The sequence below is a fragment of the Talpa europaea genome (assembly GCF_964194135.1).
Source record: "Talpa europaea genome assembly, chromosome: 14".
In the NCBI taxonomy this organism is placed as follows: Eukaryota; Metazoa; Chordata; class Mammalia; order Eulipotyphla; family Talpidae; genus Talpa; species Talpa europaea.
The window spans coordinates 74,335,292-74,353,385 of NC_140082.1; the positions used below are offsets into that span (position 1 = coordinate 74,335,292).

General features: G+C 39.2%; 1 protein-coding gene across 1 annotated transcript in view; it reads left to right on the forward strand.

Annotated features, from left to right (window-relative positions):
* Positions 1-430: 430 nt before the first annotated feature.
* The window catches only part of LOC311183603 (ankyrin repeat domain-containing protein 26-like), a gene marked incomplete at both ends in the record, with an annotated part of 68,283 nt that continues 50,619 nt past the window's right edge, over positions 431-18,094 (forward strand). The window contains 4 exon segments of the mRNA XM_084253148.1: positions 431-669; positions 4,159-4,277; positions 4,425-4,594; positions 7,623-7,734. Of these exon segments, the coding sequence (XP_084109274.1) occupies positions 431-669; positions 4,159-4,277; positions 4,425-4,594; positions 7,623-7,734 (640 nt within the window).

Sequence of the window (18,094 nt, forward strand, 5' to 3'; positions counted from 1 at the left end):
GAGAAATAAGCTGAGGAGCAAGCATATTTAGAACTATTTTAGAGGAGCTTTCCGGGGAACGAGACCTTAAGCATCTTTAAGGTCCACCACAGTCGCCTACGCCACCGACTTCAGACGTCAACCCCGCGCCGCCAGCCGGCCGTCGCCGAGATTTGAGACGCCGCGCCCTCGCGCACGCGCACTGTTCACCCTCTGGGGGAAATGCCTCTCGGTGCGCAGGCGCAGTGACGCCATTTTTCTGAGGCGCGCCCGCGCAGTTGCGTGTGGCGTCGTTGCTTGGCTACCGCTAGCCTAGTCCGAAAGATTTAAATCCGCCGCCGCCCGGGCTGCGGTGACCGCCGCGGCGACAGCCGGTTGGCTTCTCTGTGGACGGGAATTGAGCTCGGGGGGCGGAGGAAAGCCACGGCGGCGGCGAGGAGTTTCTGACGCGATGAAGAAGATTTTTGGCTTTCGGAGCGGGAAGGGCGCGTGGCGCCGGGGCTCCTCCACCAGCCCGCAGAGCGGCGCCGCGGGCGCCCAGGCCGTCGCCCCGAGGCCGCCGGGGTACTGCGTCCGCGCCCGGGACCTCGGGAAGATCCACCGGGCCGCGAGCGCGGGCGACGTGGCCGCGGTGCAGCAGCTGCTTCTGCTGGGGAAAAACGGCTTGAATGATCGAGACAAGATGTCCAGGTAACGGGGCAGCGGGCCGGCCCCGGGGCGGGAGGACCCGGGAGACGCGCGCACGTTCGCGGCCCGGCGGGGCCCGGCCTGTCCCCGCGGGCCCGGCCGTCCTCGCGCCGACGCTCGGCAGCCGCTGGCCCTGGAGCCGCCGCGGGGCCGCGCCCCGCCCGTGGGGGAGAAGAGCCCCGCCGGCGCTCGCGCCCTTTGCGTCCACTCAAAACTACCTTTACTGACAATTTTAGAAAGATGCAGCTAGTGTCAGTTATAAGAGTCGTGTGCAACATTTTATTTTTGCATTTATGTTTGCATTTTCATGCCATCACACTCCATACTGTAGAAAAGCGCAGAATGAGAGCGACCGTTCCCATCCTAGAGCAACGCCCAGGCTAGACATGCTTCGGATGAACTCCAGGACCCACCTGGTACCAGTCTGTACCTATTTCTATATGTTCTTATGGAGCGACCTTCAAAGGAAACTTTGAAGGGGGAAGATGGCCCTGGGTTCTTGAACAGAAAATGTCATTTTCTCTAAGTGCGAGTTCTTCCTGGTATTTATCAATTTTATATAAACCAAACCAAAAAAATAAGGTTTTAAAAAATTTGAGTTACATATGCTGTCTTTTACTGTTGTGATGAAACTTACAAAAGGTTTGTAAGATAGACAAAAGCTTGCCTTCTGGATATCAAAATATGGTATAAATTTCCACTAACTAGTAATTGGTTCACAACTGAAAATACACATAAATAAATGGAACAGGATAGAAGATGCCCAAACATCCAAATGCATGTGAATTTACTGGTGAAATATTATAATGGTGAAATACCAGCTAATTGTGTTTGGAAGAAACTAACTAGATTTTTTAATCTCATAAAAATAAGTTCCAGATCAAATAGAAATTAAAAATGTTAAATATACAAAACTAGAAAAGCACCAGAAGGAAACACAAATGTGTATTTGTTCATTTTTTATGTTGTCCAGGACCTTCCTAAGAATGACTTCAAGAGGAAGAAGTTTGATTCAGTAACATAAAAAATTAAAGCTCTCTGTATATCAAATCATATTAACAAAATAAAAATGTCTACAGCATATCTGTATCAGATGAAAAATATGTCTTCATTTTAAAGAATTCTTTGAAATCAACAAGAAGGAAACTAATGTGAAGATTGGGCAGATTTATTTTTGCCTATCTGGTCGCCAGTGGACATGGGAAAAAATATTTAGTGTCCTGGGTAGGAAATGAATTTAAGTTAATAGATGAGCAAAATCACCTTTTCCATCCGCAGAGTTTGTGATGATGAGGAGCTGTGGTTCTTACACAGTTGCTTAAAGTTTAAGCTGCTTTTGATTTTTCAGTAGGCAACTTGGTGATAACTAACACATGTACAAATATTTATTTTCCTTTTACTTATGTGTATTCTAAAAATATCTTTAGGAAGTTGAGACCTATAATGTACAATTTTTTTCTAGTGCTGCTTAAAATAGCAATGTATTAAGAAAAACTCATAACAGACTTTATAATTACAGTGCGCCCATAATCTAGAGTATGACCTTTGAAAGTGGCATCCACATAGATGTGTGTTCACAATCAAAGATGTATTTTAGTAGATCATTTTGATCTACATTCACTTGGATTACACATACACATAGACTGTAGTGTAGTGTTAGCCAAAAACATGTACAAGATGTGATAAAATGTTATTTTTGAGCTTTTGTATTTTAAGTGAATTTTTCTTTTTTAAAAAAGTGTGTGATTTCTATGTGGAACATGTATAAAAATTCTAATGAGTTTATTATTAATGAAATATTCCTGGGGAAGAGCAGACATGAATTTTGCAGAGATTTCACTTTTTTACATTTTTTCTTGAAGGACTGATATCTTCTGATAACTTTTGGCCTTTCAGAAGTAAATAGAATCTTTTTATATGTGCTTGTAGATTTTATTTAGCATACACTTAATTATATACATTTTTTATTATATAGCTTTATTTTAATTTGTAAACAATTTTTAGTTGTGTATGAATGTAAAAATAGTAAACATAAATGATGATTATCATTTCTTTGAAGATTTTGAACAAACTGCACCCTCAGCTCTTTTACACACTTAACCTGTACATTGTTTAAACCTATTGTTCTGAATTCCCAGTTTATAATGCAAGGATACAGGTAGACTTTGCTTCGATAACTTGAAAGTATATAGTGTATTAGAGATATTGGGGAACTTTACTAGAGCTGTTAATGGAGATTATATATAGGTAAATATATACTTATATATGCGTGTGTATGTGTGTATATATGTATATGATCTATTTTGAATTCTCCATCTACATTTATCCATTCTTTTTGTTCATCAGATATAGCTTGAATACCTGTTATATAGCAGATGTATTCTACTACCTCCCAGGACTCTTTTTCATCCTTAGAAACTAAATGTTGCCCAGCCTAAGTTATGAAATTTAAAACTGAAGAATGTATTAAGACTTAATCTCATTTGAAGCTTTTTCTCCATCCTTTCAAACAAAAGCATTTTGGAGGGTAGGAAGTTGTAAAAGATAACTTTTACTTGCTCTTTTGAAAATTTATAGTAGTATTAAGTGCTAATGTTAATTATTGGAAAGGTCTGATTTTTCACACCATCCCTGACTCAAAATAATTGAATAAATGAGCTATCCATATTCATGCAAATGTTCAGTTTCCTTTGACTTAAAGTTTCCTGAAAATTGAAGTAAGATTGACTTTTTAAAAATATGCTTTTGTTTTGCTATTTAGTCCCCTTTCTCCAGAATTTTTAAAAGAACTATAATTTAGTTAAATGCCAACCATGTGATTAGAACTGCAGCGTGAATATGCTGTACCTCACTGTGGATTGTGTAATGCCCCTCTATCTTATGTACCAAAGACATATTTTTTTAACTGCCTCAGTTATAATTGTAAGACATTATGAATTATAAATTGCATTCCAGTGTCGGGTAAAATGTGAGAAAGTGTGCATCTTAGAATCATTAAAGTGCAGTGCTCTCTTTAATCTTAAAACATACTGCAAAGTAGGTATATTTGTATTATTTTTCTTAGTTTAAATGTCTTTGTAAAGTGGTGTAATGGCAATAAATAGAGTAATACTATCTAACAATACTGAGTTGCTTTTTACTGCAGGGATTGTTTAGAACACTTTGAAAGATTGTAACTTAAACATTACAATAGTGCCTGTGAGACAATTCCTTTTCATCCCCATTTTATTCAAGAGAAAATGAGGCATCAAGAGGCTAAGCAATAGCTAATAAGTGACAGAGCAAAGTAGGATTCAAACCCAAAGTGAGCTGAATCCATGCTCTTACTAGTCAAGTGAACTGCTCTTTTACTACTGTGATGAGCAATAAGGGCTAATAATGTTGTACTTTCCAATGGGCATGTGTTTAAAGACATGGGAATTTTGCCATTTAATGTTTACAGTTTTGAGTTAGTACACTATAATTTCCTAAAAAGCCTTCTCACTTTCATAGGACTGCTCTCCATTTGGCCTGTGCCAATGGCCATCGAGAAGTGGTAACTCTCCTCGTAGAGAGAAAATGCCAGCTTAACCTCTGTAACAGTGAAAACAGGACATCCCTGATGAAGATATGTAGTAGCCAACTGTGTCAGTATGAAATGGACTTAATTAATACAATAAACATGAATTTATCTCATTTAAATAAAACTAATGGGTGAAATGTTTACTTTGAATTCCTAGAATTGACTATCTATTTCTTGTTCTAACACTGACAGGCAGTACAATGCCAGCAAGAGGAGTGTGCAGCCATTCTGCTGGAGCATGGTGCTGATCCAGACCTCATGGACATGGACGGCAACACTGCTCTGCACTATGCTGTGCGGGGTCAGAATGCAGCCATCGTAGCCAAGCTTCTGGCACACAACGCAGATGTTGAAGCCAGAAACAAGGTCTAGACCAACCAACTTTATTTACAAACTATTTGTAGTACTGTTGTGTTGACAACTCCTCACTGACCAACGGGAGTCGTAGAGCAAACTGTCCAGTGCAGGATGTTGCTGAAAGAGCAAGCTCCTGGCCTTTTATTGATAGAATAATAATACAGCATCATTTGTGTGGGATAGGAGAACAAGGAAAAAGGATGGGTGAAACTGAACAAATGTGCGTATGTATCCAGGGTTTCCGTGGGAAGGCAAGTCTGCTGACAAGTGTATTTTTTTATCCACTTGATGACTCAGTATTGAGATGGAAACTGTACCTCAGTCCCCCTACTCCTGGTTCCAATCTTATTGATAAGACCTTCAGCTTATCAGTCTCTGGGAGGGCAGGGTTATGCATCAGTCAGTGGCCCTGTGCTCCTTCCTAGTCATACCTTGTGATTCATACTCATTGTTCCTGGATGATCAAACATCCTGCTCCTGTTGAATATGAAAAGAGCCTTGTAGGGTCTGACAGTCCTACATTCTTTCAAATAATTAATTGACTGGTCTGGACTGACCTTGTATTTTTTTTTTCCTGACCTTTTATTTGAATGCAGAACTGCACGTAACCAAGATGGTGGCTGAGCAGGCCTTTTAAATCTAGGAGACCCACAAAGTACATGTGTTTTGTGTTTTTTTTAAACCACAAAACATTTCATGCATTGCCATGGAAACAACTCTAAAGCCATGTGAGGGTTGTGTCCTCCAGCTTGATCTGTCCCTACTTGGTTCTTCACTTACTGGGTCACCTACTTTGCTTCCATTAGCACTGAGCTTACAGTGCTTGTTTTGTTGTGTATTTTTTTTTTAAAGATTTATTTATTTAGGGCCTTCCCTGGTGGCGCAGCAGCGATTGCCCGCTGGGCTGCGAAGCTGCCTGCAGCCTCTGCAGCACCGGTTTGATCCCTGGCTGCCGGCGAGGGTCCCACATGGTGCGCAGACCTCTCCTGCCACGCCTGCTGCTCCCCTCAGCAGTGTATTTTGTCGGTCTACCTGTTCTGTTCCCCGCTCTGGCTCTGGTGAATTCTCTCACCCTCCCGCTCTTCTGACTGTACCCAATGCTTATATAAATAAATAAAATAAATCTTTTTTTTTTAAAAAAAGATTTATTTATTTATACAAGAACCGGGGTTCAGGACAGATGCGCAGGAGGGTGAGAGGATTCACCAGAGACAAAATGGGGAACAGAACAGGCAGACTGACAAAATACACTGCTGAGGGGAGCAGCAGGCCAGTCAGGAGAGGTCTGCCGCGCCATGTGGGACCCTCGCTGGCTGGCCAGGATTGAACCTGCGCTGCAGAGGATGCAGACAGCTTCTCAGCGCGATGCTCAACCGCCTGCGCCACCAGGGGAGGCCCTTGTGTATTTTGATGAAGATTTCAAGATTTGAAGACCGTCTTATCAATTTATAATGTTTCATATTTTTGTTAATCTCTTATAAATGAGTTTGAGTGTTTCAAATTAAAATTTCTCAGTGTTTTTAAGAAGTATACTTACATGTACTCTAAATAATCATATTGTCAATCAAATGTCTACCAGCCTTGTTAGGTTAATCACAGTTGAATAGATTATGCATGTTGCACACAATATTTTATCTTTCTCCTCAGTATTCATCCTTAAAAAAGTGCAAGTGATTTAGTAGCTTTTATTTTGCTAAAATAACCCAAATAGGTCATTATTAGAATTTTTGTTGGTAAGCCATTGTATTTTTATTTCTAATTAATATTTCATATAAAATAGAAAGTGATTTTAAGTAGGAATTAAAAATGGAAATCAGAATAAAAGTGCATTTTTTAAAAAGTACATATGTATTAAGGTTTCAGAATTACTGTAATTGATAATGAAATTACATACTGAGCTTTCTGACAGCTAAGATAAAAACTTACCAGCTTGTAATAAGGGAAGCCCCATTGGGCCATTTAATAATAAGCAATCAAATTTCATTTGAAACCTGTATCTTTCATTCAGCGCCCATTTCCCTAGTGCCTGAAGGCGACATCTGGGATCTTGATGCCATTGAGGGAAGAGACCCACACAAGCTCATATTACCTGGAGAAATGCTTTTCCTTTAGTGGAAAATTCTCAAAACTATCACTGCAATTCCTAATTCCTCAAATGTTTTTGTTTGCCACAAAAAAGTACTATCAAACAGGGATTAAGCAAAGTTAAACAGATTTCATTATCACTAGAGGTATAATGTTTTAAAATATTTCCAAATCGGGGCCTCCCTGGTGGCGCAAGGGTTGGGACGTGGCCTGTGAGGCTGTCTGCAGCCTCTGTGACGTGAGTTCGATCCCCAGCCGGCCGGGAGTGACCCACGTGGCGCAGCGCACCTCTCCTGGCTCGCTTGCTGCTCCCCTCAGCAGTGTACTTCGGTTGATCTGCCTGTTCTGTTCCCTGCTCTGTCTCTGGTGGGTCCTCTTACTCCCTACACCTCTGGCCGGTACCCCAGCTCTTGTATGTATAAATGAATAGATCTTTAAAAAAATAAAATATTTCCAAATAATGGATGATCACAGAATGTTTCCATTGGGGTGTATTCCTTAATTTCTGGTAAGGGTACATATTCTTTGGAATGTAATTTAAGAAACACTAGTTAAGAGATACTCAGCTTGATTATGAATGCAATAAAAATACTTAAAGCATTACTAGTATGTGTAAAGTTTGGTGATAGAGAAAAAAAATTAGCCTGTGCCCCCAAGAAGCTCTTGGTTTAGATGGGGAATAATAAATTAAATACAATATACCATGGTAAAGGCTGTGATAGAAGTATGATTCTTGGAGACAGTAAACGTTTGGAGTTTGCATTTATTGAAAAGATGGAGCAAGAGAAAAAGGAGGAGGAGCACATGAGAAATTATAGAGGTGTGAGAACAGATGGATCACTTTTTCTAACATTCTGTATTACATATTTTAATTCATATTATCTATAAGTATTAAAATTCAGTTTAAAAATGTGTGACTTAGAAATTCTAAACTGTTTTTACTGTTTTACAGGATGACCTCACACTACTTTTATTTGCTTTAAGTGAAAACAAACAGCAAATGGTAGAATTGTTGGGAAGGAGGGAAGGAAATAGACATGCTGTAGATAACATTATAAGGTACAGTAATTTTTTTTTAAACTTTAGTATTGTTTAGAGTGGTAACAGTCACTCAAATAAGAAGGATTAAATCATTAAGAGAATTAATTTATAATCCTGACATAGATTGAAAAATATCAATAAGTCATCAGGAGGAAAAACAGTTATTCTGATGGGCAATATATAAAAGTATATAGCAAAATTTATTCCTTTTTAATGTTGCTGATATCATTTACAATCTGATTCTTTTAGTCCTATGATTAGCTAATGGAGTATTAGCTAATGGGGCTTCATATTTTGTAAATTGTGGACTCCAACTTTTAGTTTATGGTACAATTGACTTTCTTAACTTTTGTGGTATTTCTTTAACCTCTACTTAATATATTTTTCCTTTAAAGCTGCATTTGATGCATAACTAAGAGTTGATTTGGTTTCCATTCACCCTACTGCTGCAGTATAGCTAGTCTGCTATGCTGCTAACAGGCTGGTCCTGCTGGTCTGGTAATGATTGACCTTTGTTCCCAGGATAACCTTGCTGGTCCAGATTCCTCAGCCTTCATGGTGATCTGCATTTAGACTTCAAAGCTGCAATTTTTTAAAATTCCCTACATATGTTTCCGTCACTGCTTCAAAGCACTGACAGGTGGGCCTCCCAACTTTAGTCAAAGATAACCTTTCCCCTTCCTTCAAAACCCTTATGCCCAGACCTTTGCAGTAAGTTATCCTTCTAGGATCTTCTTTGATTTTCCCGCTAGTAGATATTAGTTGGGGCCATTGTAAGCTGTAGAGGGGTTCAAACAATGCTGCAGGAAGAGATCAGACTTTCCCTTCTCCTGTGTTACCAGATGTGTATGCTACTGCTGCTTTACGTCCTGTGACACCTTTTCTTGGTTGTGGAAAATCCCATATCATTCTGAGATAGTGGGTGCCAACATGCCTGAGATTCCACAATTAAGACTGAGCTCTCCAGTGATCTATTTCCTATACAAATGAAAATTCCCCTACATGACTTATATTTATGTCAAATTTCAAATTATTTTCTGATTCTGCCTTAAAAGGAAGCCACTCAGCAGAAATCTCTAGATCTAAAGTAAGTTAGTTGACAATGGGAAAGCCAAGACCCATCCATGATTCACCAGTATCCATGAGTTATAAAAGTTAGATTATATTTTCCAAGTCAGTTAGAGATGAACATGGCAGTGAACACTATTCCAATAAAGATCTGCTGGTTCAGGGTTTGAGTAGGTAGAGAAGGACTAGTAGTAGGCAAAGCCAGGTTTGTCTTCTTAGTTTTCTGCTCTTGTTGTGATTAGCTAAATTATGATATTTAATGAGGTGACATTTATAATAAGTTTAGTTACAGATTTGTAATAGCTAAAACCTTGAGCTACAAACTACAAAGAAAGTCACTAATAACCCAAATTAATAACATTTTCTTGAAACTGCAACATTTCGTTGTCAGAACGTATGAAAAAACACACATTGAGATTTTGGGGGAATTCCAAAGTTGTTCCAGTGGTAAAGTTCAAGAACAAATCATTCTATTGCTTCACTATTTGTCTTATCATTTTCGGGAGGCCGTATCATCTCATTAAATCTTCTAATAATCTGATTGCCTTTAAAATAAGGCAATCAGACCCCCGTTTTATGGAGAAAGGTTTTGAGCTGAAGGGAAGTGACTTGTCCAGGAGGAAAAAGCTGTTGGTTATAGAGCCTTGGACTCGTTCTGAGTTCAAGACGTCTTCCACTGTGTATGAGCTTCTGAGTTATACTGCCCTCATTTCATGACTGCTTCACCTTCCTCTTTTTCCTTCTTTAAATTATGGTTTTTGGGCCTCCCCGGTGGCACAGCAGTTGAGCGCTGGGTTGCGAAGCTGCCCGCGGTCTCTGCGGCGCCGGTTCCATCCCCGGCTGCTCCCAGGCCAACAGAGGAGGGTCCCACATGGAGCGCGGACCTCTCCTGCCGCCCACTGCTCCCCTCGGCGGTGTACGTTGGTCCTTCTGCCTGCTCTGCTCCCCACTCTGGCTCTGGTGAGTTCTCTCACCCTCCCGCGCTTCTGACTGTACCCAGTGCATGTATAAACAAACAATCAAATAAATAAATAAAATAAAAAAATTAAAAAAATAAATAAATTATGTTTTTTTTTAAAAGATTTATTTATTTGTTTATACAAACACTGGGTACAGTTAGAAGCGCGGGAGGGTGAGAGAATTCACCAGAGCCAGAGCAGGGAACAGAACAGGCAGAAGGACCGAAGTACACTGCTGAGGGGAGCGGCGGGAGTGGCAGGAGAGGTCTGTCGCGCCATGTGGGACCCTCGGCAGCAGCCGGGGATCGAGCTGGTGCTGCAGAGGCTGTCGGCAGCTTCGCAGCCCAGCACTCAACTGCTGCGCCACCGGGGAGGCCCCTTTTAAATTACGTTTTGTAAAAATTTGTAGACCGTACAGATTTGAAGTATACAGGATAATTATCCTTTTGATATTATATGAAACTACTGTTAAAATAGTAATATGATTATCACCTTTTTTTAATCACAACAATCATCAACTAATTTCTCAATATGAAGAAGAAAAGAGACTTCATTCTTCTTCAGCAATTAGCAATCCAGGTAAGACTTTAGATAGTGAACGACTCTTGGTGTTCCTACTATAGGTAAAGAAAGAAAAAATAAAGGAGTTTTGATAATGAAAAAGATTGATGTGCTCAATTACACGTATATTAAGTTCTTCATAGTCTGGTTTTCACAATTGTTTAGAAAATTAATTGTAGATAATTTAAAATCTGAGACAGTGTTGTCTTTCTGAAAAAAAAGTCACTTATTTAGTTCCCATGGACCCTAAAATACCATATAACACCTTTTATAAAAAAGAAAAAGGTTATTAGTTAGTATGCTATGTTCTTCCTAATAACATAACAAATGGGACTTGTTTTAAAAATGATCTTTATTCAGTTTTTCCAACAAGTGGATTGCATATGTTAAATGTAAATTAATTATTACATCATGCTTTTTCTCACTAAAAAAGTAACTATATCTTGGGCCTCCCTGGTGGTGTAGGAGGTTGAGTGCAGCGCTGTGAGGCTGTCCGCAGCCTCTGCAGTACCTGTTGTCCTGCCAGTGGCAGAGATACCCACATGGCACTGCAGATCTCTCCTGTCTCTCCCGCTGCTCCCCTCAGCAGTGTATTTCAGTTGGTCTGCCTGTTCTGTTCCTCCCTCTGTCCCTAGTGAATCCTCTCACCTCCCGCACATCTGGCCTCTACCTCGGTTCTTGTGTAAATAAATAAATCTTTTTTAAAAAAAACTATATCTTTAAAACTGGAGGCTCAACAACACCTGTCGGGTACTCTAAATAGGTAGCAAACAAAAAAACTGCAAAACTTAGCCAGTGTGCACCAATACCAAGAAGAGATCTTTTTTTTGTTTATTTATTTTTATTTATATAAGAGCTGGGGTATAGGCCACATGCTCGGGAGGGTGAGAGGATTCACCAGAGACGGAGCCAGGAACAGAACAGGCAGACTGATGAAATACACAGCTGAAGGGAGCAGTGGGCAAGACAGTAGAGGTCTGCTCACCATGTGGGTTGCTCCGAGGCCGGCAGTGGGGATCGAACCGGCACTACAGAGGCTGCAGACAGCTTCACAGTGCTGCGCTCAACCGCCTGCGCCACCAGGGAGGTCCAAGAAGAGATCATTCTTAAGATGATCTATTGAGGGCCTCCCTGGTGGTGCAAGGGGTTAAGCAAAGCACTGTGAAGCTATCCTCAGCCTCTGCAGCACGAGTTTGATCCCCAGCCGGCCAGGGAGCTACCCTGACTCGCCCGCTGCTCCCCTCAGCAGTGTTTTTTCAGTCAGTCTGCCTATTCTGTTCCCCACTCTGTCTCTGGTGAATCTGCTCACCCCCTGCACTTCTGGCCTGTACCCAGTTATTATATGTATAAATAAATAAATTTTTACCAAAAAAAAGATACCTATTGATAGTATAGAAGTCAAAAAAGTAGTAACAAAAGTTACTTGTTTTTGTTTTTGGTTGCTGTTTAATAAGTGCCAGATACTTTAAATTCTTGGTAAGGAATTCGAGTTTTTAAAAAGTGAGCAGTAGTGCAAAGACTTTGATACAGGAGTTAATTTTGCCAAATTCATAAGGTGTTCGCTTTGTTGGTATGAAAAGCGTGCTCTGGGAATGGCTGGAAAAGAGGTGAATAACTAGCGAGGGCAAGCTGATGACAGCCTGATGGTAGTATAAAGGAAGGACTCCTCCCCTGAACCCTGTGCACCTTGGGAGATTTATCAGGTAGAAGGCTTTTAGCAACAGTTAACAGGTGACTTAAATAACAGTGGCTGAAATGATAGGAATCAGGATTGTTTGGGGGTTCAGTGATATCATCAGGATTCCAGTTGTCCCTCTTTCAGTTGTGGGGTTGGGGGTGTTTTGTTTGTTCTCTTGCCTGGTTGGCTAATAGCAGTGATTCCAAACATCATATTCTCCCATAACAATATCCAGAGGCTAAAAGGCTGCTTTTTTTCATGTGTCTCTTTTAAACAGGAAATAAACTCAGAAGCTTGCAGTAGACGTCCCCTAACACTGTATTGGTTGGATTACATCATAAGCACACCCATAAACCAGTCACTGGTAAAGGAAACGTGGTTACTGTGATTAGCTCAGGACAATCATTTCTCTGTGGAACTGTGGAGGGGCTCCAACTCGAGATTCTTCAACAATAGCAAAGAATGAGAATGGTTGGCTATTAGGGAAGGTGCTAGCTCTGTTTGCTACAGGGATTCATTGAAGAATTTTCAGCATTAGAGTAACAAGCTTGGATTTGAGAGTTAGGGCACTGTGGTTATTGTATTTTAAAGCAGGAATTAGAGAGCTTTTCCTGTAAAGGACTGTTAGTAAATGTTTTAATCCATGTGGTCTTTGTCATGTCTGCTCAACTCTGCCATTGTAATGGGAAGCAGTCACAGGCCATAAGGGACTAGATATGACTGCGCTCCAATGAAGCTTTATTTTTAAAATCAGATGCAGGGTGGAGTTTGTCTATGGGCCAGAGTTTGCTAACCCTTCATGTAAAGGTTGAAGGAAATCATAAAGAGATTGTGAGATAAGTTTTTTGGAGCTAGTATTAGTCCATTCTGAAGTTTTCACATATCCATGCTGAAATAAGCCAAGTCAGCAAGCTCAATTTATTCCATTTAAAATGTTGATTTTTTTTCATGGTGGGTGAGTGGTGATATATACAATTGGTGTTGTAAGATATTGTACCCTTGAATCTACAGTTTTGGAAACTGTTACCTCGTTAAAATAAAAAGGGGGAAAAGGTGGGTTTTCTAGGCTTTCTGTCTCAGTTGTTTTGCTCTAAAAATGTATTCATTATGAAATAACAGTAATTATTGTAGGTGGTTTTGGGATTTAGTTTGCGCTTATTTCCTGTGCAAGCCATAAGGGAAGAACCATGCTTGCCCAGAGCAATAGAGTGGAAATGTAAAGGAGAGGCAGGTAAAGAACTTAGTGATTATTGAGTATAAAAAGTTAAGGGACCTAGAGATCAATCCAAGATGATTCATAGGTTTCTGGGGTGAGCCCTAGCATTTTCCTTGGACAAGAATGAGTAGGACTTTGTCTCATGAACAAAGAAGAACATCAGGTCAGCAGGGAAGACCAACATTTTTTCTTGGCTACTTGGATAATAGAAATTTCTAGCTGGAGCTAAAGCTCAAGGTTAGAGATACATATTTGAAATAATCTTACAGTAATTATAAGGCAGCATCATAGATCTGAATGAACTGTCTGTGATGAAGAACATATGGATTAAGGAGAAGGCCATTGACAATACCTTGGGAATACCAGCCTGAATGGATGGTCAAGGAAGTTAATAAAATGACTGAAGAATGGACTCAAGAACAACAGTAAGACAGGAATCAGGAAGCAATGTTGCAAACATTTTTTTAAATTGGAATTTTAAGGAGGAGAAGTATCACTTGTATCAAGTAAATATATTGAAGTGTAAGTTGGATTTAATTTTTAAAATCTCTTTGATAGTAATTTTTAAAAGAACAATTTTAGCATCCTAGAACAACTATTTAAATGACTGGTACATTCAATGTTCAAATATGGAAAAGTAATCATATCTACCAAGGTCATGACAACCTTTTTTGTAAGGATAATGCTACACATACACCTAGGGTTGGGGAAAGTGTGTCCTAGTGAGTACACATGCCAACATTTTCCATAATTGTCAAAACCTTGGGATACACTGTGAGAAAAATGATTGTCTTTCCTACTGGCTTTTTGTGGAAATGCTTGTGTTTTTCTCACATTCTGGATGCATTCTCCTGGAGGCATACTGAAATGAAAATTTGGCCAACATAACCTCAAGCCTCTGTCAGACCCTAATTTATAGGGGGTCATAACACAACCATGTTTTGATAATTTCATGTTTTGATCAGATTTCCTCTACAGACCCACAGTTTAGAGACACTGGGATCTCCGAAATATTTTATTGCAGAAAGTTAATATACCAGAAGAAAATAATATTTCTGAATATACTAGTTCTCAGTTATTTGGGAATTCTCATGATATTAGTAAAAAGTCAGTCCCTGACTATTTTAGTGCTATGTCTCAGGATTCTCTTTTCATTTGCCTACTCTTCAGTGTTGCCTTCTAAATGTCATCCTGTGGAAAATTGTCTTGGAATCTACCGCAATCAGAACACATGAAAACATATCTATGTTTGACAAAGGTGTACATTTCCTTTTTAGGTCATTGGTTACCTAACCAAACGTTTATCTCATAGTCTGTTAGTTTCTTATGGTGAATATCTTTGTATCTGTATCACAATCACAGAACTACTGATGATGGTCTGCCAGGATTAAAGTGTCTTCTGGATTATCAAACACAAAGTTTTATCTGGCATAGTTTTATTGTGAAGTGCTTTTTTGATATTACATTTTTTTCAGAAATTGATCATCTGTGGCTTAACTAGATTATGTACTCAATTAGATTACCAAACTTTCCAACCATCCACATATAAGATAACTCACTCTCCCTCAGCCATCAGTTCTGTTGATTGTAAATGATCAAGCTCACTGTGTACAGGGTGGAATAACAACTCATCCTACATTTTGGGTGCATTTTTCTTTTCCTTTTTTCATTTTGACTCGTTCTGTCAACAACTTCCTTTAATAAGTGGGTGGTGGTGGTTGTTTCATGAATTAAGAAAAAGTTTAGAAACAAAAACTATGTAACAAGTAGTACATTGTTATACTACCTGTGATAGTTATACATTTTTCCATAATTATTTCAGTGACCTATTTGATTCATAACTATTATAAAAAGGACTTAAACCCTGCATAGTTGGAGAAAATTGAGTGTGTTGTCTTCATAGCTTTCATGGTATAGGCCATTTTGCCAATTATCAGTGCTTTTAAAAATTCTGATTAAAATAGGATTGTTGCTTATTTCACATTCTTTTCTGACTTTGTTTCCTGTATCCCTTTTATGCCTTTCTTCAAACTGACAGAAGTACAGGAACCTGAAAGATAACAAGAAAAACAGAATCAAAGAAAGGTGTTCTGTGAAATAACCGTCTGATGATAATTGTGTATAATATGTCAACCCAAATAATAAGAGTTTCATAAAATGCACTCATGGTAGAGGCTCCTCAAATCACACCCCATTGGTTATTTGGTGAGGACTAACAGGGCTCAGCATATATTTGTCCTCATGCCTGTCATTTGTTGTAGTGAAATGATGCAAGGCAAAATCAGCAAAAAGAAAGGTGGCTGGGGCAAAATGGAGGAAACCAGATTCAAGTTTGCAAGAGTCATTTTCCTGTGTAGTTACCAAGATCTGCTTAATTTCCCCGGCATGAAAATATGTTGTCTACTAGTGCCAGAGCCTCCTTAGAGACTGGGTGCCTGAGATTACAACTGCAGTCTAGCCACATAGGCTTCCTCTCCCTAGCATGTACTGAAATCCCACAATCCCAAAAGGAAAGCCAAGTGTTCAGCAGAAACCACATTGTTTGCACACACAGTTGAGACACAGTGAGCCACCTTTATCAATCAGTTAGGGAATGGTAGACCCTTTCAAGTCCAAGTTCCCATTCACAACCATGGGTCAGCTATTCAAGCAGGACTTTCTAAAGATAGGCATCTCAGGCCTGCTTCTTGAAATGTCTGCATAACATCTGTAATCCTGCCTCAGCGTTTGCTGTTATCTTAAATTTATTTAATAGCAGCTAATATGATGATATGACATGGTTTTTGTGTCCTTTGGGTAGATCCCTAGGAGTGGAATTGCTGGGTTGTATGGTAGCTCCAGGTATACTACACTCTTAAATTCATGTAGCATTGGTTCACGATACTCACTATAATTAGATTACTCAGCATTCAAAAAAGATAAACACATGCAATTTGCAGCAACATAGATGGAGCTGGAAGGGATCATGCTCAGCGAAATAAGCCAGAAAGAAAAAGAAAAATATCGGATGGTCTCATTCATAGCAGGAATCTAGAAAACTTAAATAAGGGACAAGGAAAAAGAATAACTATAAGAAAGAAAATATCAAAATCAACAAACAACTATGAACCAGAGACACTCTATGGGGGGTGGGGGGCGGGGTAACAGGGGATTGGGGTCAAAATAAGGGGGTTGTAATTGTATGGGGAATATAAAAATAAATTTAAATTAAAAAAAAGGTACAGAATCACACTTATTCAGATGCATGTTCCCACACTGCACCTACTACCAAGCTATCCATAGTCATCCGCTGTAGTCCCTTGGCTCTATTCTACATTGCTCTCCAACCTCCCTCCACCCTCTGCTACCCTCAAGTTTTCAGTAGGATTTCTAGCGGGTTTTTTTTGGTTTTGTTTTCCTATGTTCCACATATGAGTGAAAATATTCAGTATTTTTCTTCTTCTGAATTATTTTGCTGAGAATAATTCCCTCCAGTTCCACCCATGTTGTCAGAAATGGCAAGAGTTCGTCTCTTTTTATAGCAAAGTAGTATTCCTAGTGTATATATGCCACATTTTTATATGCTCATCAGTACTTGGGCATTTAGGTTGTTTCCATACTTGGCTATTATAAATTGTGCTGCATATATCCCTTCAAGTTAAGTGTTTTTGCATTCTAATAGATATCTAGGAGTAAAATTTGCTGGATCATGTGTTAGTTCTATTTTTAATATTTTGAGAAAACTGCGTACTCTTCCTATTGAGGCGATAGACAAGTTTACATTTCCACCAGCAACGTATAAGGCCCCCTTTCTCAACATCTTCCTTAACAGTTGTTTCTGATCTTTTAAATATGGATCTTTCTCACAGGTTTGAGATGGTACCTCATCATGATTTTGATTTGCCTTTCCCTCATATCTAGTGATGATGAGCATTTTTTCATGTGCCTATTTGTCATCTCTGTGCTTTTTTTTGGAGGTTTTTTAGCCCTTGTGCCCATGTTTTGATTGGATTTGGAGGTTTTATTGTTGCTGTTCAGTTGTATGAATTTTTTGTAGATCTTAGCTATTGGCCTCTTGTCAGATATTTCATGTGCAAATATTTTCTGCCATTCAGTGGGGTATATTTTCATTTTAAGCACAGTGTCATTTTTGTCTTTAGTTTACTATCTATTTCCTTGGTCAGGTTTTTATTTGTAGATTTTCTTCTCTGAATTAGAAGAGCTCCTTTCAACATTTCTTGCAGTTGGAGACTAGTGTTTACAAATTCTTTCAATTTCTGTTTGTCTGGGAAGGCATTTATTTCTCATATCTGAAGGAGAGTATTTCAGGGTATGTAGTATTCTTGTCTGGCAGTTTTTATTTTTCAGTATTTTGAATATGTCATTCTATTTTCTCTTTGCTTGTATGGTTGCTTCAGAGAACTCTGATGTAAGCCTGATTGGGAATACCTTTACAGATGATCTGTTTTTGTTCCCTAGCTACCTTCAATATTCTGTCTTTGTCTTGAACTCTTGGAAGTTTCACATCTTCGTGTAGGTCTCATTACATTTAGATAACCAGGTGTTCTTTTAACTTCATGGACTTGTATGTTTAGTTTCTTCACCAGCTTTGGGAAGTTTTCCTCTATCATTTCTTTGAACAAGATCTCTCTTTGTTCCTTCTTTCTCTTCTGCTCCTGGATACTTATGTTGCCTTTCCTAATGAATCAGTTCATTCTTGAAGGGTTTCTTGATTCTTTTTCTTTATATTTCTATTTCTTCTTCCTCCTGGGTCCTTTGTGCATTATAATTTTTGATGTCACTAATTCAGTCTTGCATGTGGTCTATTCTGCTTCCATAGCTTCTCCAGAATATTTTATTGCTTCTGTTGATCTTTTCACATCCTGCGTAGCCATTATTTTCTCATTTAAAGCTTCACCTTG